At 37.2% G+C, this 27285-nt stretch overlaps 1 protein-coding gene across 1 annotated transcript; it reads right to left on the bottom strand.

The window, feature by feature from the left end:
* Positions 1 to 2: 2 nt before the first annotated feature.
* DYTN (dystrotelin) lies at positions 3 to 23207 on the bottom strand. Its single transcript, XM_042822545.1, is given in 15 exon segments — positions 3 to 217; positions 4418 to 4562; positions 5128 to 5608; positions 6847 to 7006; positions 8522 to 8592; positions 10236 to 10404; positions 11932 to 12077; positions 14121 to 14232; positions 15081 to 15244; positions 15586 to 15657; positions 16334 to 16422; positions 17278 to 17363; positions 19136 to 19337; positions 20953 to 21027; positions 23060 to 23207. Coding segments are annotated over 14 exon segments (2118 nt in total). The 3' UTR covers positions 3 to 217; positions 4418 to 4419.
* Between the last annotated feature and the right edge of the window lie 4078 nt (positions 23208 to 27285).

Raw genomic sequence — 27285 nt, 5'->3', positions numbered from 1 at the left:
TATATTGGATGTATGCAAATACAAAATTCAGCTGTCCAGGGCAGGTCCATTTAGCTGTTCAGTCAAATCTTCTTTCCTTGAGCATATGGCAATGTTTGTTCTTTTCTTCACAAAATATCCAAATCAAAACTCATTTGCAGAAGCATATTAGGTGCTCAGCAACTTGTAGGTTCTAGTAGGAAAACGTGTAAATGAAATCTTGAAATGGCCATTGGACCTGAAGAAAATAAATGTTATTCATCATCCCATTGGATGGAATCCTGATTTTACAAAAGTAGACAGCAAACCTCAAGAAGCCTCCCAAGCTCAGCGGGATTGAATACATGCTTACAGTTGAGCATTCAAAGAATCATGTAAATGTGCAAGAGAAGTGATCATGACAGTAATGTGAGTACAGGAGCATGGCCCCACCTGCCCCTGCCTGCAGCTGCTGCCTGAAAGGGTGCTCTGCTACCACTTGGGAGGGAGGCAAGGGTATTGTTACAACAGATCCTCTCATTCTACTGTTGTTAATTATCTAAATTATATTAGTGTATCTGAAAGCCCTGTGTATGGGAACTGCTGAGTCACGGCCTGAACCTCTGATTAATCACCTGAGGTGAGCCTTGAGTCAGCCAGAGGAGCACAGGTGAAGGCAATTCACCTGTGCTGCCGGAAGGGGTGGAGCCAGGCTCCACCCCTCCTGGACCTATTTAAGAGCTGGCTACCAGAGGGGAAGGATCTCTTCTGGAGATCCCCTCTTTGGTATCTTCTGGTGAGCTCAACCCAAGGGTAAGCTCTTCCACTTATTCTCTTTTGTGATCGTTGTCTGCTTTGCCTTACTCTCATTGATTGTATTGCGATTGTAACATCTTGGTTATACAAAATTATAACATCTTGATTATACACCCTGTTATGCACAGCTTTCTACTACCACAAGAGAGACCATCTTCATGCACAGTCCCAAGTTACCAAGACTAGCAACAAAGTACAATATGGGCCTGGTGCCCAGCCTAGTAGGACTGGAACTGTAGTAGAACAGATTCTATCCGTTCTCATATGCTTTCAAGTCTAGAAAACAACAACAACAAAAACAGAATGTAAACAGGTACTGTTAGACTCTGTTCCATAGCACCCTTTGGGAAAAGGCAAACACATCGAAATTTCATACGTTCCTTCTAAACAAGAGGATCTCTTAGAAAAAGGTTACTGGCAGCTTTCTTCCTCCCTTCAGACAGTAACAGAAATTGAGGAATACCATTGCTGGTCAAGCAGATACTTAGCTTAAATAACAATACTGTTCTGCTTCAGCAAGTTCTTTTATTAACAGGCTGTATAGCCATTTGGCCTTTGAAGAAACGGGCAGGGAAGGATTAATGCGTGCAAGAAAGACTTAAGAGAACAGATGAATCTTAAGCATAGGTCCCACTATAGAGAACGTTTGGAAATTGCTGATGTAAAGGAGATGATCTGTGTTATTATTTGTACTGAAATCAATTAAAAGAAAAGGAAGGAGAATTAAATTTCATGTAAACATGTATGCGATAGAATTCCTACATAAACTCCTACTTCATTTTCTTCTCTCTGAAGGACTCACAAGCTTAATTCCGTTTTATAATCTAGGTCTTATGTCATCCAGATCTCAGTGACTTGGCATAAAATCACAGCTGGATGATGCTGTTTGATTTCGATTCATTTATTATAAACTGGGGCCTCCGAAGTTGGTTGCATTAAGGAAAAGCAAATACAGTGAGGATGAGATGTAAGCAGATTTGCTGTACTGTCTCAAAATGATAATTTAAAGTTGTTTCCTATCCTCTTCCCTGTGAATTTCTTAGCAGATCTTGGCATGACCCAAGATTGTTTCTGCTGGTTCTGCTCCTGACTTCCAGTTCCTCAGTCTGAGTGTGGCAGTAGAAGGGTGGAATGTACATTTATGACTGAGGTTGCTTCACTGTGTGCAGGACTGAGTAACAACAAAATGAAGTCTTGAGACTTTGCCCTTTTCATCTCATAGAGAGCTAGCAAGTAATTAATTGCTTACTGATGTGGAAAATACTTCCTTGAGTCTTCACTCACTGCCGCGAAGTGAAAGTTAAATGCTGAGGTTCAGGGACATTTCAGAGATATCCATCCATTAGAATTTGTGTTCCAGGCCTGTCCCATGCTGCATCTGAGCAAACCAGTATTTGTCAGTTGTCAATGTTTCCAAATGGTTTTGATCCACAACCACCTGCTCTGAAGAGTATTTAAAGCCTTGTCAGAAATTGCTGTATATCTTCTAGTAATAGCCAGCTATGCTGTTTGGATTGTTGTTTGCATCTCCTGGCACAGGTATATTGGAAAAGCTACTGATCTGTTTATGCGAGCATATGGAGGTATGCACTTCCTAGCGAACTCTCTGCTATTTGTTTCCTGCTTTCTGGACTCTTTCTTTGTCAATTAGTTTATTTACCTTCCATCCTCTTCACTCTTCATTTGCCAGAGACAATCTGTTAGCTACAGTTGCATACCACTCTTTGTTGCTGTAATTCTTGGATGTTTGTGTCATGTGTACTTAAGGCTTTTGCTGACTAAAACTAGCAGCAAAAAACAGGAACGTTCAACACCATCACTACCATCCACAGTACAAGGTCCTTCAAGAAACTAGCTGAGGTGTTACAAACAGAAATGAGATTTTTAGCCATTTTCTAGGCAGCTCCTGTATCTTTGAGATTATGACATATTACGAAAAAAAAGATGAGGAGGAAATATGTGGAAAATTAAGTGGTCTGCTGTGCAGCTTTTCTTCAGCACTACACTTTTAGTAGTTTTACACTTTTCTATCACATTAGTCTAAAGTGTTTCATTATACATGAAACTAAGTTTCAGAGTGTGCAATTTCCCCCCCCTTTTTTTTCTTTTTTTCCCAAATTCAATTTCTTTTCTTAGTCATCACAAACTAATTCCTATAAAATTACGAGTCTTTTCTCTCTTGAGCTGGTATAATTCAAGTTACTCAACTAAACTCCTTAAAAACCTGCAAATTGCTCTTGAACCATGACTGGTTTCGAGCACAGATCTTTAAAATACTTCCATGTACTATCAGTACATCCTGAAGGGATACAGCACAATTCCTATCAAGTAATTAAACCAAGACACATCAAAAACTGAGAGGAAAGAAATGGGCTGAAGAATCACACTTAGTAAATTTGCCATCAGTTCATACAGTCACTTGATAAATAGTTAACAGTTCAAAGAAGGAAAACATCTGATAATAACATTCAGATCTTTAATATTCCCCATCTTCACCCATTATTTTAACCTTCAGAATGGCTGTTAATAAAACAATATGCAATTGTGACACTCCCATCATCACAGAATATACCAGTGTATCTCACTGAAATCACTGGTGTTGTACTGCTGTAAAAACAGGTAGTCAACAAGAAGCGATGAAAGAAAAGCAAGGAGTCCTATTATTTTTCTCCTAAGAATGAAGTAAGTTCTTTTCAAGGCTTTCATTTACTCATCACTATAAGAAATTAACCTAGGCTATACTATGAATGGGCCAAAGCAGTATTTCTTTTGTATGATCTATTCCTTTCTCTTCAAACCCCAACCTCCTTGTTGCTGAGGCTTAATAGATTCCTTGCAGTTTACATCAACAGGTGCAATCTACTACCATTGCCAATTGTCTACTTCCACACTTCCACGCAGTATTTGTATGTTTACTTACATAGGCAGATGTACTCCTGTACGCGTAAGTGCAGGCTTTGTATGTATCTTTAATATTCTGGAAGTTTTAGATTCATACAGTGCTAGCAACCAATTAGAAATGACCTCTCACACATTTTAATGCCGTAGGTAACATTACATTCTTATTAACCATTCTGGATTAGACATTGCATTCTTAATAACTGTTCTATACTAGTATAAATACATATATACCAATCCATAGTGGAACAGTTCATCTAGAGCAACTAAATTCCCTTAAATGTTCTAAACATTTTTTTTTCCTTTAAATATGTATTTTTCAATATTTGGAATAATGTAACTATTGAGTCCTGAGATATCTCACAGTAAAGAATGTATTCCTTTCATTTAGACTAAGAAAAAAAATCTTGATAGACAATATATCACTGAAACCACTGCATCAAGCCATTTTTATCGGAAAAAAAAATGTTTCTGAAACACAATTCATTATCAGTTATATAGCAATGAAAAGAGAGTACAGGACAGTTGTGAAAGCCAGTGAAGCATTAGTGATGTTGCACTCGTTTTAATCAGTTGCCCTGTATCTACTGTACGGGAGCTAGAAACCATTAACGGATAAGAAATGTTATTCTCTAACACTGTTTATGGTTCCTGGTGAAGTTGTTAAATGCAGAAATCTGTTAGGCTTGGTTACTACAGTGCAACATCTGAGATATTTTAAAGTGTGTGACATGGCTTTAATTACCTTCAATAGTCCAGTGGAGCTGTAAGGTGAATGCCATTTTCTGTCACTTCCAAGCTGGCAGTTACCTGGTTGATGAGATCAGAGAAGGATCCGCAAACACGTTCAGCTGTAGAGAAGAAATGCTGCTTCAAGGCTGACTGTTGATCTGAAAAGTACAGAAGAACAGGTCTTTCAGAAAACTTGGTTGCTGCCAGAACTCTAACATATCTTCATAAATCTCTATTATATACAATTCTGTATAAGCAGCAGCTTTTTCTGTTACTCTCCTCATTACAACCTCATTATCATAATGAGTGTTGAACAAAGTTTTGCTGTAGTAAGACTATTGATTACAAAAGCATTTTGTACAGCTGAAAGTTTGCCTAGGACTAGAGCAAAAGTTACTGTGTCAGAGCATTAGTTGACAACAGAAAAGACCTGCGGTGCACCTGATCAGTATAAGTTTGCTCCTCAATTGACTGCAGAGACTGACTTCCTCTTACATGCTTGTTTTAAATTACTCAGGTATTAGGGGCTATAGTCTACCTTAACGGAGTGAGTTCCGCACCTTACAGTACACCTATCCTGCACCTTACAGCTATGCAGTACTTTTATAACGGCAAGGGCAAGATTCTGAGTTTCCTGTGAGAGTTAAATGACTATGAGTGATTTACAGAGAAAACTGGATGAAGGTGAGAAGACAATGTCTAGATAACTAAGAGAAGTCGTACCTGGTTGGGCTTGAAGAGACAACGCATCCATCAATTTCACCACTAGCTGCTGCAGGTCCACTTCATCACAGAACTCCTCATCAGATGGTATCTGTATTGCAGCAGGAGTAACAGCTGTATTCCTTAGGATGCCACTGTCGTAGTTTTCCATCAATTCAGGCAGATATGTTTGATTATCTTTTATTTTTTTGAACTGTCCCATGAAAACTCTGTCACTCTGCAAGGTCACTGACTTCACCAGGTCTTCTGAGAACATGAAGTCCACTGTAGCAGGAGCCTCAGGTGACTCTAAAACCTGTATTCTATTTGCAGAGTTGAGGTGATTCAAAGCTTTCCAATCTGAACTTGTTCTGCAAATGGGTTTTATTTGAACAGGATATAATTCACCCTGCATTTTGCTTTCCTGAAGAACATGCTGATCTCTTGGCATCGTACTCTGACACAGTGAAATTGAAGGATGTGCTGTTGACTGTAACATTGTCTACAGTAGAAAAAACAGAAAATATATTATGAAAATAATTGTTGTTTTTGCGTGTTGGTAAAATAGGTGGGAAAATTCATTCTGAGACAGATTAATATATATATATATATATAATTTCTGGTGTACTTTACCCAATAATTTTTACAAATAAAGTTATTTTCCTGCGGTGAAATAAAACTTTGAGTTTGGATAGATCTATGTGCCATTTTTTCCCACAATTCCAATCTGAGGACATATGCTTCAATGCCATTGAAAATTGAAGAAAATAGTGTTCTAAAGACTAAATTTGCAGGAAAGTCAATCTAAAAGAATTAAACTAGGGGAAAAACCATATATGCAAATTAAGCACTTATCAAACACCTCACAACCACCGACATGCACAATTCCAAAACCAGGCTAGCTTTGGTGCCACAAATCTATTTGGAATTTTCTATACTGCATCAGGATGGCAAACACCATAGCATGAACACTGAACTAACTGTGCATACACCGGGCACCTGGCTGCATTTGCGCAGTCAATCCTGCATGTTGTGGACAGGGCAGCGTTACAGCACGCAGTGTGGTGGCATGCCAGGTCATATCGGACTCCATGTGCAAGTGCCATAAAGCTGTGCACTGCAGATGTGTCTTGTATTCCTAAATGTTTGACTTGGAAAACAGTCTAAAAGTTGCATGGCAGAAAATGCCACAAAATGCTGTAGTGTAAAATACGTATGAGTTCCCTGTAACACAGAATCTCTTCAGAACCTCAGAGACAGTTCAAATGAACAAGAGTTAATATAACTGAAAAGAAAAAAAAAAATTTTCTCTAGGAGGTCTGCATTACATCCCGGTACAAGACAACAATTAGGAATGATAGAACAGAATTTTATTTATTCTGTGTCTATATAGCATTCCTCTCTAAAGGAACAACTGCAATGAAATATCTAATACTTCCTCTGAGAACCATTTTCCCACTCTTATCGGAATTATTTCTCATTATCTTCATTGCAGTATTATCTAAATATCCCAGACATGTCTACCTGTACTAAGTGCTAAATATATTTAGAATGAGAAGAAAATCCCTGCCACAAAGAGCCTACCTGCTCTCTATGAAGGTAAAAACTGGAGCTGACTGAGCAGATAAACAGAGAATGCATGAAATAGACTCAAGGGAAGTGGTCTGCAAGAAAAGCAGTGGTTAGTGTTCGGTAACTGTCCATAGCTGAGAAGATTCTTCATTAATTTTATCACTATACCTTTACTTCTTGCTTCATTTCACACAGCTCCATTTGCAGGATTTCATGGCTTGCTCTCAGGCTTTGGAGTTCTGCCTGTATTTTGAAGCTTCTGTCCTCCTGGCAGTTATGAAGAAATTGCACTTTGTGCTTCCATTTATTCAATTGCTTCTTCATGTACCTTTCAGGGAGACAGGAGTGTGGGAATACTTCTAGATCCATTACAAACACACGTATTTCCAAACATGGAAAAGCGCAAACACTGTAGAGCAAGCTTTCTTCTATTTGTCAGTTGAGCTTCTGTCTGAGATGACAGCATTTCAGGAACTGGGCTGTACACACAGAATTATCAAGAACAGGAATGTACTGGGGGAAAGATGCAAGCTGAGTGGAAGTGCAGCCAGGACAGAGACTTGCATCTTGGGGTTTACCATTCCCATAAAGACAGCTGCAATACAAAGAGCAGTCCCTTTTCTAGGAACAAACCTCTCAGGCAGTTCTTAAGGCAAATCTCTGATCTGCAAAAGATTTGCATCCTTTTTCTGTAGGCATCATTAGAAAAAAAGCAGCCTTTCCCTCTCTAATTGAATCCCTTGTTGTGCCTGGCATTCTGTAAAGCTTGTTTAACAATACCAACAAGACCCTGTGCAGGCCACTTTCCCTTGAAATGATACTGAGACTTTAATGATTAGAAGCTTCACTCTCTCACACACAGGGAAGATTTAGAAATTACCTACACAGAACACAGCATGTTAAAACTACTACCATATCTCTGGTCTAGAAGTGGGATCTCTAAGAAGCCTGGGCAGAAATACATTTCTGCCTTTCCCATGGCTGAAGTGAAGACAGAGAGAAAAACTTGTTAATGATGCAGTAATAAGCCAACTGCCAAATATTACCCAGACAAAACAGTTATCTGTCTCATTTAGTTACATCCAGAAGTTTATCTGATTCATTTTTTTGTGTGCATTCATTGGCTTACACAGACAACAGCAACATCAGCTTCACTGAAATCATGCACAATTTGTCAGAATGGGACAAGATAGATCACCTCAAATTTAATATTACATTTTGGTCCCCTATTAAAGCATTTAATGGGCCTTTACTGTAAATTAATGACTGCTTTTAACTACCTTAGAGTTTGGTTCTATGAGCAGACATAAACATTGTAAACTGGTCTGCAAACAATAACAAAAAACTTCCCATGTGTAATGTAATTCATTCATTCGGTTATGATAAGCTTTAGGTCAAAGGGTTTTTCTTTGCCTGAAACTGTTTTTCCAGTGATCTTCACTTGCAACTTTTGTTGCTGACTTTTTTCATTCATCCTCACTTGAGAGGAATTATTTAAAATCTCAAAATCATTCACTGTATTGCTGTCTTGGTTTTGGCTGGGATAGAGTTAATTTTCTTCCTCCTAGCTGGTACTGTGCTGTGTTTTGGATTTAGGAGGTGGTGAGCTGTTGCACTGTGCATCTTTTGTTTTATATACTATTATTATTTCTCCTTCCTTTTTGTCCTATTTTACTGTCTTTATTTCAAGCTAGGAGTTCTATGTTTTTTCCTATTCTCTTCTCCATTCCACAGAGGGTGAGGGGAAGTGAGTGAACATCTGTGTGGTACCGAGCCATCTAGCAGGTTAAACCACAACAATTGCCCAGAAATCAGTGGTCACTGAAATACTGTTTTTACCTACCTGCTCTTATTGTGAATACTCCTGATGGAATCATGCATTTTTAACATCTCTGCTTCACAAAATGCAATTGCCTAAAATAAAACACAGAAAAATATCTGTTCATAACTTACCAGCAATAAAATTTTATTTTCTTTGCGAATTGTTATGAACAGGCATGGCAACTGGGGGATTTGACCGGTTCTATGGGTTTATTTGCTACCTTCCTAGTTAACTGACTGCACCCAACAAATACATGAATGTATTTGTGACGGCTGCTAAAATGGACTGACAGATTGCTCAATATAGGACAAATTCTTTGTTATATGACACATGCTGAGTGTTTCAGAATATGTTTTCTCTCCAGTCAGAACAAAACCTAATTCTTTGAAAATCCTGAAAAATGAAATATTCTGATTTGGGAACAGTCTCTCCCAAGTCACGCAGCTGCTTTGGGACAAGGAAATGTAGGAAGACAGACTGGATGTAGAAGGGAGAAACTTCTGGTCTTTGGGTGCAAGTAGTAGCCTCTGGGCCATGCAGAACAGTAGTTCCAGAAGTCATGGAGTCAAATGTTTTCCAAATAAGCTGCTTTAGAGGCATGACATGAGCCGCGCTGGAACCTGGGCAACCAGGTGATTTTGAGACCCATAGTTGGGACCCTAGGACCTTCAAGCTTATGGACTCTTTTAAAAGTTACCTTGCATAGGACTTACAGTATGCATCTTTTTAAGCAATCTGCGCTACTGTTGGAAATCAGTATTAAAATACTCTAAAAGAATTCCACCCAAGGGAAAGTTCAACAAGACAGTAATTGCATTTGACAGAGTAGCACTATAGTCGTGTCTCACTGTCTTCAGAAACGACAAGTGTGAACCATCAAAATGACATGCCTAAGCATTATCTGCTCATAATTGCTCCTGTGGACATGTGCTTGCTGGCATTACATCTCATGCTGGGCAGAGACCTAAAAGACAGTCCTGCTTCAAAAGGACAAGCACAGGAGTAGCAGCCAAGGGAGTGACCCGACACATGCAGGGTAGTTCGCAGTCACTGCACTCTTGGCTTGCGGGAAGAACAGAATGAGTAGATGACACAAACTGATTTGAACACAACCCAGTGTTCCATATTTTCCAGGTAAGGGCAGAACTATGAACCTCTCAAATAAATATAGAAACACAGAACTGCTATATACTTATTTTTATTTACACTATCCTTTCCACTCCTCTAGTATTGTTTCTGTGCAGGGAACCTGGAAATAGATTGGTGGAAAGCTTTTATGCATGAGCTATTTCAGTTGAAGTGGACACTACTTAATCCTTAAAAAGGGCCCATAATATCCTCTTATATTGCTATAGTGACAAAGGAGGTCTAAGCCTATTAAGAATTAAGATGCCCTTACTCGATGCTTGCAATGTGTGGTCATGATGGCATTTTTTGTTTCACAATAGAGAGAGGGCTCTAGTATTAACTAGTCTTTAACATGCTGCTCTAAGACAATTTGAAAAGAAAAAAGTTAACAAAGCAAATATTCCTACAAATGCTACCAAAAGTCATGGAAGTCAAGGAGTTAGTGACTAATCTTGTTCACTGAGTTTTCAGTTCCCTCATTCTTCACAGAAAGATGAAGCTGTCCATTACATTCCTTTTACATTCATAATTAGAGATCAATTAGATAGTTAACATGGTAGGTCTTCTTTCGAGCTTTAATACTATTACACCTTGATGTCTCACTAACCTGAATTTTTGTCTTGCCTTGCTTCAGTATCTTGCTGTTATTGTCATTCTTGTGCAGCACAGTTCTGTTTTTGGATATAAACTTGGGTGATTCCAGAATAGGGTTGTTCACTGGGAGAGACAGGTTTTCATGTGTAGGCAATGGTGAAGCACTGAGTTCTGCTGGGGGACTGTATACCAACAGAGAAATACTGAGTAGAGAAAAGATCAAGCTTTATATGGTTTTGGTACCCTGAAGGATCAAGATAAAACTGAAGAACTGTGGGCAGAAACAGCTGCGCTACTGACTAAGGAGGAGGTATGGTCCAGCTATATCCACTGGCAGATTTTGGCTGAAAGAATGAAATTTCTTAAAACAAATTCCACTCTTTTAACAGAACCTCAACATCAGATTCTTCTCTCCTTCCATTAGCATCAGAGCAATTTGTTCCTTCTCTTTTTCACATTAGCTAAATATTTTGGGAAATTCAACGATAAAAAGATTGGAAATGGCCAGACATCCTGCTGTGCTGGTTATTCTGGAAAAGCCCAGATACCTATCAGCCACACAGTGACACCTACAATGATACCTTCAAATGCTTCTTTTTCACTAAATGCAATCCAAGCATAAGGTAAGAAAAAACCCACTGAGAATCACAGAGAAATCTTGATTGCTCACAGAAGGATTAAATGATATTCAAGAATGAGGAAACGTATCACTGCTGAGAAGAAGTGGGGATATATTAACAATGGAAAATGGTTTGCATTTCACCACATTCTGAAGAACAAGCATTGAAATAATATTCTTTATGACAATCATTGTAACTATATACACTACAGTATAGTTCAAGTTTTATAACCAGATCTTTCTCTTTCTTCCCACAAGGATGAAATTATTTTATTATAACTTTTAGAGAGCTGTGATGTTTTTTTCTCTGTTTCGTTCTCACTCTCATTTGCAGAAAACATGAGATGTTGAGAGTTACTAGGTCTTTACACAACAAGCAAGGTGTTTCACCTTTCCTAAGTCTTTGTGCTTATCACATATTATTGTTCTCTTCAGTTTCTAGATTCTATCAACCAAAATCCCAGAGCAAAGGAGTAACTACACAGAAAATCGTAACACAACTTCCAGTGCTCATCATTAACTACTGCAATCTGTGGAAATACAGTAATGAATTTACACATTAACTAAAAGCAGGCAAAATGGAACTGACCTAAAAGAACTGTAATCATAATGCAAAAAATCAGCTACTCTCAACAGTGAGTAATCCCACAGAACTGCTACTCAGAGAAAGCACTGTGGCTCACGTGCAGGAAGTATTCACTTAATTTCCAATGAATTTGTCACAGAGGAGGTACTTAAAACCCACACGGTTTTTCCATGACAGGTACTAAATATTTGCAATGCTTGACCTTAGTCTGAGCATTAGATATGGCACGGAAAGAAAGAGATGACATAGGGAAGGAGGGAGGGAAGACACAAACACGTATCTTTTAAGACAGCTGGTCATTAGGTTGTCAGCATGGTAATAATGGTTAAGCAACAGAACAATGGGAAAGCAGCAGCTTCCCATTTATGTTTTCAATTTTTTACAGGAAAATCATGACACAGTCTGTCATAACAAAGTCACTTACTTAAAGAACACAATCAAGCAATATCCTACAGCCTGACACTTCATTCAGAGAGAAAAAATTCATTGAAAACAGAAACTCACAGAATCTTTTTGTGAGTAGGGAAATGCCTCTCCTCCATTATCTCCAGAACCTTCCTTTCCTGAGCCTCTTTTCTTCTGCAGCAGTCCTGAAACAGGTTGTTTCTGACAGTGCAGAGAAAGTGCTTTGCATTCGCCTTTGCTGACATCTGTTGGGATAAGGGATTACAGAGAAGGGAGTGAATTTTCAAACAGGTGCTGCCCAAAAGTAGGCATAGCCCAAGGCAAAGGCAAGACATGTGCAAAGTTCCAGCTGTTGAACAACAGCTGAAGAGGTTCATGACTGCTGTCTGAGATGTGGAGCTAGAGAGGATGATGATGCAGGACCACAGGCAAGATCAGCTCCAGTTCTCTTATGTAAGCAAAATACCCTGCCTGGGCCAAACCAAAGCAGCCTGGAAATGTTTAATACAGTGTTTGTGAGATGAACAACAAGAATTCTGTCCAATTAGTTCATAAATTCTCTTTTGAACAATAGAAAAAAAGTAATTTTTAAATTGATACGAAGTTTTAATGTATACAGCCTTCAGTGTTTCACATCCTCCTCTTATGCAGTACAATGAAAACCATACTTGCAATTGTCACAGCAGGTAAAACAACTATGCTACACAACTATAGTATGGCAGGACACGAATCAATTCTTTCCCAGAAAATGACTGGTGCAGAATATTGGGAAAGGCTTAACAGACTGAACAGGAAAACAGAAGAAAACATACAGCATGCATCCCAGTCATTTCTCAATGGTAATATTACCACAAGGTGTCAGCACAGCAAAGAAAAACAATGCTGACACTTCAAATCCATCTCAGCATCCCACACCCTGGTAAAGAAAAAAAGTAAAAATGTAATTGACTGAGAACTGCTAAAAGTAAAATGTATGGGAAAAAGGGCTCACTAGCAATATTTACATGTTTCACAAAAAGGGAAGAAATTAAAAATGGAAGAGGGTTGATTTGGATGAGATATTAGGAAGAAATTCTTTACTTTGAGAGCGGTGAGATACTGGAACAGGTTGCACAGAGAGGTTGTGAATGCCCCCTCCCTGGAAGCATTCAAGGCCAGTCTGGATGTGGCTTTGAGCAACCTGGTCTAGAGGGAGGTGTCTCTGCCTATAGCAGGGGGGTTGGAACCAGATCTTAAAGGTCCGTTCCAACACACCCCATTCTACATAACTTGAGAACACCTATTCAGTTGCAATACTGCAGCAACAACATAGGAAAACTTAATGTCATGCAGCCTAAGAGAGAAAGAGGACTTAATTTTAAAGCAAAATTTATTTCACTCGCTCACACTAACTCGTCCAGAAGTACTACTGTGCATGTGTTCAGGTGCTCTCTCCAGCATTCACACACCAAGATCTATGTATCCACATGGTATGACTACAGTGACTCACACATGGAGGAAAAGAGATGCCAGTTCTCCTTCAGACTCCTGGGTTACATGCACTGCGCTGTTTTTCAGATGCACCTTTAATTCCTTTAGGAACTCACAGTCATGATCTTTTGTCACTCCACCTTTGCTCAGTTCTGTGGGTCATGAGGATTTATTTGCTATCTTCTGTCTCTTTGGATGTTTTACCACAAGTCTTGTCCTTTACCTTTACATTATCTTCAAATGGCTTTGTCCTTTTTTTCAGGTTGTTTTTTATTTTCCTAATCTGAGCATCCTGAGAAGCTGTGTTTATGGAAGGGCTATGAGCTTGCTGACCAACTAATCTAGGTTGAATCATCTCCTGACTTTGACACATCCCTCCTTCTCATGCTTTGACATTCACACCTTCCCATGCATTCCCCATACACATTCAATTGAATGTCCCTAATAGAAATCTCTGCACGAGGAGATAAGTTGTCATTTGATTGTTCTGTTTTCTCATGGAGCATAAGGAAGGATATTTGGAGGAACTAACATCTCTATATTATTTTTAATGAAGATATTAACCAAACATCTCCCTGGGAAGAGGACTTGCAGTCTGACATTTCATGTCTCTATTCAGTTATTTCGGAACAGAACATTTCTTAAGTTAGAAGTCTTCTTTTTTTTCTTTTCTCTGACTCACTGTTCTCAGATAAATAAATCCTAATGTCTCATGGGTACCATGGCTGACATATACATAATTTTATAATCAGTTTAGCTCAAGAGTGTATTGTCAAATTGTCCATATAAAGAACCAGAACAGGGGAGTAGGACTCTACCTGCACACAGTGTTCCACAACAGGATGTGAACTCTTATGTGGTTTGCTGAGACGGCCAGTGAAAAAGCAGACCTGGCAAAGGTCAAAATTCAGGCACTTCAGACAGCGATACCTGTGAAAGTAAACTAAAGGATTAAGTTACTTCCTTGCAACTGAGAACTTGATGTAAGTGAGCTTGACTACCAGAAATTCATGTCCCTGCATTCTGAAATGCAGAGAAGCACCTAAGTTAGAATAAAGATTTTCACCAGCATTTTCTGAATAGCAAGAATTATTTTGTTCACATGACAATGGAATAATCTCCAGAATCCAGTCATGAATTTTGGTATTATTAAATTGCTGCAATGAATTTCAGTCCAAAAAAACCACCACAGTTGTTCTAGTATCATTTTTGAAAATGCAGTGACATCTTCACATGTTTCTTTTAGCTTACCTCTATCTGCTGTTCTCACTGAACTGTAATGTAACTTCACAAAAATTCAGAAAGAAAAAAACCACAAACCCTCTAATCTTACTGTTAGTGAGAAGACAGTAACAGTAAAACGCTGTTCTATGCATTCTGGTCCAAGGTAATGTCTATTTTTTAATCAGGAGGTATTTTTACTGAGTTGAATAAAGTTGTAAGATGGCTAACTTAACTAGACAGTTAATATGCCCAACTGATTATGGGAAAAAGAACTATAAAATGAGACACATAAGCTCAATTTATGGCTTTACCACTGATCTGCAAGTTTACTTTCCATAAGTGTCCATAATAATGCCTGTGCCAGTGAAATAAAGTGAAACAGGATGGAAGCCTGAGTCAAGCTGGAGCCTGGGATAGCCCTCACTTTCCCACATCTGATTTGTTATGTTCAATGTCTATTGCTTAACATAGTAGTTTCAGCCTGCAGAGTATGCAAACACAATAGCAAAAACTTTCTACATGGGTACTATAGATTACAGTAGTTACTGACATACCTGAGGCCTGTAATGGGGAATGTCTTGCAGACTCTACATCTAACATGGTGAGAAACCCTTTCTGTGGCTGATAATCTGTAACATGTAGGGAGCCATTGCAGAAGAGCAGGTCCTGATCTCAGCCAAGACAGGAATTTTTCTTCAACAATTCCTGAATTCAGAACCTGGAAAAAATACACATCTCGAGTTCAGCCATTTACTTGAAAAGAACTAGTGTCTCATCTACAGTTATTAATGTAAGTTCATACATTGGACTCTACTAGCAGGGATTTTTTCACTCATATAAAACACTCTGGATTTAAAAGGTTTAGAATAAATGTAAGTCTTCGGCTGTATCTTACTGAGCATCTTTTCCATAGATATCACTCCTCTATATTGTGAAAATGACAAACAGCCCTGCTTCTTAAAAGTATATACTGGTATATGTCATATGGTGATGCACTTCCAATCTTAATTTATCATCAACAATCAAAGTAATTTCCCAGGACATCTGAATTTCACTCACCCCCTGGAAACAGTTGTGAGTAGCAATTTCCACACAAGACAAAGTGCAGCCTTCTCCTACAATGGCTGGGATCTGCATTGAGAAGAAAGGCTTAGAAGCACCTCAATAAAAAACAGATCTTCCCATCATGCTCAACTGAGATGGTGACAGCACACAGGTGGTGAAGAGCCTATAGAAATTCCATTTGACATACTCTCCTCAAGAAAAGCTGTTCAGATTCATACCATCAGTGCACAGTTTCGGAGTTCAACAGGTGTCAGAATGATTTGCATCCAGCTCACTTATTCTAATGGATCAATATACTATGTTGCTACATTAGAATACTGAAAGATAGTAGGTTTAAACCTCAGGAATCATTCTAAGACCCCATTTTTAGCACCAGTTCAGCTGGAAATACTTGCATGCTAAGGCATTACTCTACAATTGCAAGCTATTCTAGTGAGTGCAAGCATCTGAAGATAGAAATTGCTTTAGCAATGGCTGCATGCAGCTGTTCCCAGAACCTTTAAGCTCAGGCAAAATGAATACACAGATACCGATGTCAGACATTATTTAGACTAAGAAATAGCTAGAGAATTTGATTATTTTGCCTGCTTTGCGTGATAGATCCCTAAGTCCACACGGTGCCCTGCTGACATCAGTCCCATAATATAATCAAACATAAGAAGTATCAACAATACATGTTCTTCTTTCAGATTAGAATTCCTCCTGTGAGACTTGTTACCTAAAAGCACTGCAACAACATTACCTGATTCAAGTCTGTTAGCAGGCTTCTCAGAGCACTACAGGTAATCAAGGCCTTCTTCCCACCAGGAACAGCATAAAACTCAAAGAAAGCTGGAAACAACCAGAGAAAGGAAACTAGAATCCTAAAAGGGCTTGAGGAGTCTTCCAGTTACTTATTCTCAAAACATCTGCATGATTATTACAAAGTATCAAGTAAACCTCTGAAAACAACTCTCCTTTAACTGTCAAATCTAGCAAGCACTCAGTGACTGCTGACTATACTTACCCCAACAGGGAGAAGAGAAAATGGAGAATAGCAAATTAAGAATGAAATTAAAGCAATCTCTTATTCTTAAAAGTTAAGACTGGAAGGATGGAGGAAACACGAAGCTCATTTTCATGGCTGTAAGAAGCATAGTTAAATATATCCTGTTTAAATTGTGAATTGTCAATTCCAAGTAACTTGAAAAAAAACGCATAATAAGCAATGGGAGAGTATGAAGCCAATATGCCTCTTGAAGTTCATTTGTTCTCCATTTTGAGCATTTAATTCAGGTGGAAGCCTTTGTGCTGCTCCATGCACTGGGCTAACTTTATCTTTTATACTTCTTTAAGCATTTCTTGTCTAATGTTTAAAAGATCCCTAAGGACTTCCTGGATCAAATACATGCATTTGTTTCTTGGCTCTAATGAAATTTAAAACAAAGGGTTTCTGTTCTTTTCTGCTAGACAAACAGAACTTGGTCTTCATTACTGAGCTCTGACCATTTTGCAGAGATGAATATGAACACTGATGAGCAAGTACTTTTCTGCATCAGCCTTTTCCTACAACTTAATTTACTTTCTGCATCAGATTTATAATTTTTTAAAGTAGAACAAACAAACAAACAAACAAAAAAAATCCAACTTGAGTATTTTCTCAAGATTCAGTATTTTACACAGTATATAAAACTGTACATTTCCCACCTCTGTATTTAGCAAGTAGAGTGTCTCCTGAAAGGGCAATTAGGGCAGCTGCAGCAGATCTAGTTTTGATATAACCTGTTCCAGAGCTAGAAAAATAAAATCAATTACGTTACATACACCAAGAACACAAAACCTGAAACCTCTAAAGAGAAAAAATAGCTATGCTGTAAGATAACTTCAACATTCATATTCTTTTGTATGTACACAGCAGATGTAGCGCTGCAGTGATATTTCATGTCTAGGACTCCTTGTGACTGAACGTGACTACAACGTGCAAGATACCATTCAATCTTAGAACAAAAATACAATATCTCCTTAAAATCTCACATTCTAATTAAAACGTAATTTTATTCTTATAATACTCATTCTAAAAGTAATTAATTAATTATCATCCTCTTTACTTGTAGAAGGCCTTTCCAAGTATGGATGAGAAAGCAGGACTACAATCTGTTTTTTCTACTTTATCATGAGGTAACCTCACTGCAGCCCCAGACATACCCCTGCACCTACCTCTTGGATTAACTTCCTTTAATTGCACTGCAATTCAAATAGAACATGCATACAATATTCACCACATTGCTGTTTACTGAAACTTACAAGAACATTTTTGTGACAATTATTTTCAAATCTCATGAAGTATACAACCAAAAAACCCTTATAAAAGTTTATGTAAGCATGCAATTAAACAACCACAGAGACATGGCAGAGCACTTGTATGTTCTTGCCTTGAATTACTTTCAATTGGCAATGGAAAGCAGAGAACAGCAAAGAGAAAACATGTTATGAAGAAAATTACAAAATGCATTTTCTATCCTATTTATGCAGCTTGTGGAAACAGATTTATAAAAAGATATTACAGCATGAAGAAAGTAATACACCATCCTTGCAAAACAGGAAAAAAAGACCGAAATAGTCCTATTTAGGAGATTCTTCTAAATGGTTTTCCTGAGGTGATACTTACAGCAAGAAAATTACAAAAGACACTTGATGTTTTTAGCTCTGATTTGAAATACATCTATTTATTCTTAGACTTTACTGATGTTGGAAGTACAAAAAATTAATAACATGGGATCTTAAATAGTAATAATTGTATGATTAATTCAACACGGAATCTTGTAGAATATCTATATCTTACATTCTCAGTAAAAAGCTTTGCTCTGATGAAAGAGGGAATTAATTTCATCTGTGGTGAGTAAACTCAACAATGAACTAAGCCTTTTATTTTAAATCTGATGCTGTAATGAACCATTCCTAAGATTAATTTAGGTCTGATATCCGGAAAAACTTCTTTACAGAAAGGGTTGTTAAGCACTGGAATAGGCTCCCCAGGGAGGTGGTTGAGAAACCATCCCTGAATGTGTTTAAAAACCATTTGGATGTGGTGTTCAGGGACATGATTTAGTGGAAGGTTATTAAAGTTAAGGTAGTATGGTTAGGTTCTGGTTGGACTTGATGATCCTGAAGGTCTTTTCCAACCTAAGCAATTCTATGATTCTAATGAATTAATCCATATTGTTTGTGAATAAGCTGGAGAAAAATGAATAATGAGAAATGGCTGGTAAAGTCTTTACCTGTGCATATACAAAGGCAAATACGGATTTTTATTCAGAAGTGTACCCTGGCTGTCAAGTGAGTGAGTCTCTCTTAGTACACTGACGTTCACAGAAGGAGCTAGTATAGGCAGGCAGACATCCAGACTTTTTGGAATTTTCTTAGTACTGTTTCTCTTCTAATGTTTTGAGCCCCACCTTCCTGTATCTTCAATACACTGTGCACAACTTAAAGAAAATACTATAATCACGGTAGAGTTTAATACAGAAGTGACGTAAGATGGATTTATATTTGTGCTCTCTCTCACCTGTCATACATGGCTTCTAGCAGGCTCAGTGTGAATTCAGCAGCTCTTGGATCTACCTGGCCTGGCTTTTCTAACCTTGCTCTTTCAAACAGCTCCTTCAGCATTCCAGAGAGCCGCTGCACTTTCAGAGAAATCTCCTTTTCTCTCTGCCTCTGCTCACTTGATACAATGTGCTGAATCAGAGAAACATTGATCAAATCCACTGTGGGAAAACAAAAGAAGAAACAAATGAGGATTCCTGCTTTCTCTTGAGTGGAAGCTGGACCTCTCTTTTTTAATCAGAAGTACCTACTTGAAGTAAGTCTGGACAATTAAGTTTAACACAGCATGTGACTCAAAAAAAACCCAAACAAACAGGAAAAGATCTCACTGGGTTTAGGGATACAGCACAGCTTGTGAGGCTGTAAGAGCAGAACAGCTCAACTAAAATTTTCTGGAGGTAATTTTGAAATAGGAGGGGAAGGAAAATAACATAATGAACTGCACGCAAATTACAAATGAAAACAGCACAGTGACTGCAACTAAAGTGTAGAGCTACATTTCATTATATATGTAGAAAGAGAGACCACGAATTCATGCACCATTTTGTATTTCAAAATTAAGTTCCATTAGGACTGTGGAATCAATGTGTACTTTGGAGGGGGGTTTCTTCTCATTCCAGATACAAAGAGAAATAAGATACTTTGTCCAAGAAAGTTGCTAATATGCTATACTATAAAATGTATCATAACTAATACCCAGTGGGAAGAATGAGCTATGACTGCTTAAAGGACACATCCAGTACAACAGAAGCACGATTAATTAGAATTAATAATGGATGATTGGAGTATATGCATGTATTCATCTCTCATCACTCTCAAAACAATAAGGCTGCTGAAGAAGGAGAGAAGACCCTAGAATATGTCACCAATTGTCTTTCCAGTGAAGACTGAAAGTATCAGTGTGAGACAGTGGTGAAGCTCCATCTGTGTGCAATTCTGGTCACCAGTGTTAAAGGAAGAGGGTAAGTGGAGTAGTTTCTATGAATGCTGTGGCAACATGGAGGTCTAAGCAATAGAGCTAATGAAAACCAGTGCCTCTGTGAGTTGGTACCTCCATGCTGTGACACAGCACCAGGCAGATTTAGCATGCCAGGGCTGAAATCCAGCCAAATATGTTCACAGAGCGTACTCAAATACACATGGCCACAACCACAAACTAGACATCTTTTGACATTGCCCTAAACATTTGACTTGTAATAACTACATTTTCAGCAACAGATTGTTAACATTGGAAAATTCCAGAATTATTACTTCAAATGCAGGGAGAATGAGTGCTAGGCTGGGGTTTTCTATCTATCATATTTTGGTTTGTTCTCATTAATACTTACAACATTTCTCATTAATACTTGTAACATTATAATATGTGCACATTATAATATTTATAATGTTGTAGCACAGTAATTCTCATTAATTCTTCTAGTGCCTGTATACACATTTCTGATTAGCTATGATTACTTCCAATAATTCAACTCCTACAGATAATATATAGATAAAGATTCATTAATTGTCAGTGATGTCTATATAACAACGTAGATAGAAATAGCACCTTAGTTCTCTCATGCATTTAGAATTTACTAATATACTCCAATGTATATTCAAATAGGGAGAAGACAGATACAAAAAACTATCTAGCTCTTAAGCATTTATAATGCACTCTGAATTTTTCAGGTGGAAAATGAGAGAGGAAAGTAGTGTAATAACTCATGGTGGCAGCAACACAGAATTTTTACACATTCCTCTTGCCGTAAAAGCACATAATTTTCTTCATCTACTAACACTGGCACAGACTTTGTAGTGAGCGTAGTTTTAGGGCTGTTCTGTAGACGGAGCTCTGAATGTCACTGAAAGCCTCTGAAAAAAAATAATAGAGTAGATAATTAAAAAACCAAACCAAAACACACACACACACACACACACACACACACAAAAAAAAAAAAAACAAACAAACAAACAAAAAAAACCCAACTGAACCTAATTTTGACTTGGTCAAAACCCACAACACTTTTTTCAAGGAAAATTCTGACAAATTTTGATAAAAATGAAAGCACTTTTTATTTTTCCCATAGCTTTGTAAGGAAAATCGTCTTACTGCCAGTGGCATGATGAGTCGGAAAAACTGTATTTAACAGACAAAGCACATCTGCTTCTTCAGGAATTAAGTCTGAAAAACGGATATGCAGTACATGTACTTTTAGGTAAGATCATACTGAAACAGTACCTCTAGGCAAAACACATTCTTGGTCAGAGTAGAGATGTTTTTCTACATGGAACAGTTTGTCAGTCTGTACAGTGGAGTTATTGTTCTGGATGCCTTTTTTTTTTTTCCAAGCATTAAACAAATTTTCTGCCAAGATCAACATCTGGAACTGTATTATAAGCAGTTTAGCAGGGCAACTAGCTTTTGACATCTCTGCTTAGTAATTTCACTCAAGTTTCTCAACTAAATCCTATGCCCTTGCATTATTTCAGGTCATCCATTTCACATCACTAAAGGATGATTTTCTGTGTGGAAAGTAAGGGTTTCAGAACTTGACTTACACCTGTTACTTTACACATATCTAGAGCTGCACGACAAAAAAAGAAAAAAAAAAAAAAAAAAAGAAAAAGAAAAGGTCTTGATCACAAAAGCATAAGCAACAAATAATATGCATAACCGGGCAGGCAGAAACAATTCATTTTACTCTCTATCTGTTTAGTATGGAAATGGGCCAATCTGTGTGCAATGGTTCCACACAAATGTTGCGGACTAATGTTAATAGTCAGCAAATTATGGGCTCTGCTGGTTCCCAGAAGCAGGAGATAGAAATAAGCCCTATCTGCCATACCATCTGTCTACTCCTGCTCTTGTCACATTATGTTTCATGGTACTATTTCAAGATCTAGAGTAGCATGTCATACAGTGTGAAAAATGAGTTTTTACTTCCATGCAGTATCAGTTCTCTTTCTTAGTAATGTGATCCAAAGGTTTTTTGAAAGAAATACTGATTCCCAGAGTTTTCAGTGGACTATTCAGTAAGTCCCAAATGTTTATTTTCTTACTTAGAAACATTAGAAACATACATAATCCATCTTAAATACTTTCCACATGCAATATGGCTTTGTAAATAAGGAGAATCTGTTTTAACAGCCATTTGCTATAAACTTGTTTTCACTATATCTGTAGTTCTAATTCATTCTGGTAGGCAATATCTAGTATCACAGTAGGGCATTTTGTGTCAGTCAAGCAATAGTTCAGAATTAACTTGCATGAGCATACAAATCAACAGTAAAAATAAATAAATACATAAAAATTTATGTATATATAAAATATACCAGGCTAATTATTTATGAGAGACTACTTAGCAGAACAATTAAATGCATTTCTCATAGGGATGGAACTTTCCCCTTGGGCAGAAAACCAGCATGAAATCATTCTGCAGAGAGTTCTGAGAATTTTAACTCAAGACCCATAAATGCCTTTTGTTGAGATGCTGACAAAAGAATTCCTGCATGTACCGGACATCTGCAGCTGGTTACTTTTTGTTTTGTATTGTGCACTACTGGCTGCGTAGCAGGTGGAATATCACCTACAATTTTATACTTAAAATGGGAGTGTATAGACATCCCATTCTAGAACATGTGAAAAAAGATTTATATTGTAAATTCAGAAACATAACCCTTGCATGCTTGATCATTCCATGAATCAAGGTGGTAACGGCAGGGAAGGTGCCATGACAGATCTAAAAGAAGGCATGGCAAAACAGCTGTGTAATTTGTCAATTAAGTTTTGTAGCACAGAGATTCTGAGAATTGTGTGACTTCATTACAATTCAGTAGTTTCCTTGTAAACAGATACAGAAACATCTTTCGAGAAAAGTTGGTAACAACTGAGAAAAATCCTTACCCTGCAAGTCTGGATTCATTTTAAGTGGGCAGATGGCATTAGACATTCTATAATGAAACAAATCAAAGTGCAAAATCACATTATTGAGGCATATTGAACCATCCCAATCAAACCTAACAATCTGAAAAAATTACTGAATGCATTTCATAGATGAAGTTAAACAGAATTATATAAAACAACATAGTAGATTCGGTGTCAGGTATGGAGAAACACCAGAAATTTGCATGATCTCTGCCTGGGATAAAGTAGGGGCAACCACATTAACTGCAAAATTGCATGAAGGAGAAAACTGTTCCCAAAGCAGTTGAAGAACAGGAAATGAGATCTTTAACTATTCAGGAGTCCAGTGTTTAAGTAGAAGAGTACCACATAGTCCACACTGTATGATTTCAAGATAGCTACAGTATACCTTTACACCAGACTGCTCTCGAAATTCAGTGATTGCAATTGCTTGCAAGTCTATATTCTAAAATTTTCAAACCGAAGTGTTCAGGTTAGCTGACAGTATTCCTTCTTTGACCTCAGAAGGAAATTAAAAAGGAAGCTTAAGCATGAATCTGCTTCCAAACATATCCCTGAATGCAAAAGTAGTTGTGTCACTGATGATAACAGAAACAAATTCTCCTGTCAGAACTTATGTCTTTAACACTTTAAACTACATTATATTTTTAAACATAATAATATAAATTTGAATTTGGTATAGGAGCTATCTGTCAGCTAATGCTACATTTGAAAAACACTAGGTGTAATTTAACAGGTCTAAGTTACCAAAGATACTGAAGGCTGTATACACACACACACACACACACACACACACACACACACACACACACATTTATTTATATAGATTACAGTAGAAAAGAAATGGAAATTCAGTAGAAATAAAAATTAAATAATTGAAAATATCTGAAGACTAAACAATAAATTCGGTATTAAAACAAAACTTACCCAAGCTTTCACTGCTTTACATTTCTTGACATTTTTGCAGTGAGTCATTGATCATTTACCAGAAGCATGATAGAATATTGGCCAATTATGAAGCATAAAAATTCATTCATCTATGATTATTATATTTATCGTAAATAAATTGTTCAGCATTGTAATTGGTAGAAGTTGCAACTTTGTGTTTCAGACTCTAAATAACCTATAAATATTTAAGATAATGGGATTCAGACTTGCTTTTATTACTTCCTCATTATAGAGTACAATGCCTCTATTTTTATTGAAGTTCCTCTTTGAAAGAAACACCACTGTTCCTTTTTCAGCATCACTGTTTTCTTCCCTTAGCAAGATTTACAGCTTGGATTCAACCTTGAGTTCTGCAAGATTGCAGTTCTGCCCAACATTTACATAGGCATGCAATTTTGCTTATGCAATTACTCCTAAACAGGCGCAGCATTATATATGTCCACATACTTTGACAGAAAAATCAATTTATAGAAATCACTGAAATCAGAAGTTCCTAAGCAGTGAATTAAATACAAGCCACAGGTAGCAACTTAAACTCTACATGTTTGGTAAATGACAGATGTACAAAAACAGAACTTGCCTCTTTTTTCTTCCTTTTGTCTCTCCACCAAAGGTATGTAAAATAAAACAAGATGAATATAAAAATGCACAGGCTAAACTCACCTATATTAGAATTCAGCTTACTCTAATAAGAGCAGCTCCATTGGCTTCACTGAGTTTAACAGTGTGCATAATATATTAGCACTTGATACTTAGGTAGGATAACGAGCTCTCCATGCAGTGAAATGCTTACCCTATAAATTACTCATGTGGATAAATACATTATACATCTGAACTGTGGTCCTCAAGGAAGGTATCAAAGTTACGTACCTGCTTAAGTGTTTTACTCAACTAGTTGTCATGATGCAACATCGTAACGTCAGACAGGCCAGCTCCTTGCAGTGGGACTGTTGAGCTGAAAGGAGTGGGATCTACTCCACTGTTAGCATATCTACCTCATAATGAATACAATATGAAGGAAAAAGATCATCCATCTACTAAAACATCACACCTGAATTAATAATGGTCACTGATAACTATTTCAACCAGTGTTTTTGGATGTATGTGCCCTTTACTAATAGTAAGAGCAATTCCACAAAACAAAAAAGAATTATAAAACTAGTTACAAATGTACAGAAAGAAGTTCTATAATTATACATTCTAATCCCATTAACCCAACTATTGTAAAGTGCAGAACAACAGTAGCCTTATTCTGGCACCTTTGTGTAAAGTGCAAGAAAAGTAATATGCTTTAACCACCTACATGTATTTTGTATCTCTATACAAATTCTCAGAATATGTTGTTTAGCAAATAAAATGCATTTTTAAACTTAATGCACAAGTAAGTTAAAATACAGGAAAAGACAAGTCAGATCAAGTAAAGCAGAAATCTCTCAACAGATCAATTGACTTGCTCACAGAAGCCTTTCTTCTTTTGAAATGAGTCAGACAATGTATGAGCAACATTTTAAATATGTATAAAATAAAGTACAATTACTTCTGTTTCCTTAAAAGGGTGAAAACATTCCATGTTGTGTTCAAAGCCTGAGATTACCGTCTCCTTGTAAATAGAGTAACAGCGCTTACCTTTATCTCAGCTAGCTGCTAAAAGCCCATAGGTCAGAAAACACCTTCAGAGAAGTCCAGTAGTTTTGTAGCACTTAGAAGTTGACTTCAAGACACAGTTCTAAAGGTTTTGCTTTTAAATGAATGCTGTTCTCAACAAATGCCTAGCAACAGCTCAGATCAAAGCATCAGGTAATTGTCTAAGCAGTCAAAACAGAAAACACTAATTAATTAGTAATAAATATCTTCAATAATTCAAGATAAAGCTTCTTTGATCTTTGTTTCAAAGCCAGTTTTTCTTATCATCGGAATGCAATGTTTTTCAACTGAGGGGTCTTTGCAAAGCATCTCCCAGTTGCTGAGAAACAGTGTTGCTATAGAGAGGAAAAAAAAGGTGGAAGCTGGAACACTAAGGCAGCAAAAGGGCTGTAACAGTTGGTGCAACAACAAAGAGAAAAAATAGTAAGCTCTAGTGTTAATGTCCTACAATAAGGAATGTTCCAATTACACAGGAAGCTTACGCTCTCTTCAGCAGATCGAAATATGGAGAATATATATAACATTTTTTAGACATATCCATTTATCTTAAAGGCAATTTTCATGTTTCTCACTGTGGAACACATTTCTCAATATAGAATTCATTAAAGCTATGAATTCCCTGCATACAGAGCCCCAGCAGTAACTTTCTGAGAAAACATGCACAAGGAATTACTTACTACTTACAGAAAACCCACATTTGTCAATATATGACTAGGTCTAACGTGATACAATCAACTTTGAATATATTATTATATTTTACCTTTCTTATTATTTTTATTCTTTCATACAGCCCCAAGAAAAGAACAAGAAACTTCAGTTTCCATTGTGTTATGTTTCCCTGACTAAAGATCTGAATTTCCTTGCAGGCCACTAATTAATTACTGCAAATTAGTTCATAACTATTACTTAGAATAATTTTGGATATAAGAGATATCCAAGACATTGTTTTCTCATTCTCCTCTAAAGCACTGAAGTGAAATTCTTTATGGTTCACAGGCAGTAACTCAGAAGCCCAGTAAGTCTGCATAGAAACAAAACATTTCTGCAATGTATTTCTCATTAACAGCTGTGTATTGTTTGTGCTTGAAATGCATAGTTTGAACTGTTACCTCAATAGGAGGAGTAAAAGAATTCAAATATTAAAAAGACTATAAGATCATATTCCATATAGAAAAACACAAATTTAAATACATTTTACAGAAGTTCCTGTCTTAGAATAAGAAACAAATCAAGCGCAGTCTGTAAAAACTACTGATAGCATCCTTTTCTCCTATAGTCTGCCAAGACACCCGGCTCCAGATTTTCCCACAGATTCAACCAATTTTCTATGCACACAGTTCTAGAAACTAATTCTCTAGAGAGAATTTCCACATGAAATTAATGATTCCTAGCCCTCTACTTCAAACTTCTTACAACTCCTGCCTCTACAACTTCCAGGTGAACTTATCCATGAAGATGATTGTATCAGTGAAACCTCGCTTCTCCCGTATATATTTTGTGTAAGAAACTACACTCTCGCTTCCATCTCTCCTGTGAAATCCAGGTTTCCCAAGCTCATTTTTCTATGAACTCCTCATTCACCAGCTAAGAACATAAACTCCTCTTGATTTCCT

Source organism: Centrocercus urophasianus, unplaced genomic scaffold, assembly GCF_019232065.1.
Source record: "Centrocercus urophasianus isolate 14NV4802_14NV808 unplaced genomic scaffold, USGS_Curo_1.0 seq_20, whole genome shotgun sequence".
Lineage (NCBI taxonomy): Eukaryota > Metazoa > Chordata > Aves > Galliformes > Phasianidae > Centrocercus > Centrocercus urophasianus.
Note: the sequence above shows the minus strand (reverse complement) of the source record. Positions and strands in the feature narration are given on the sequence as shown.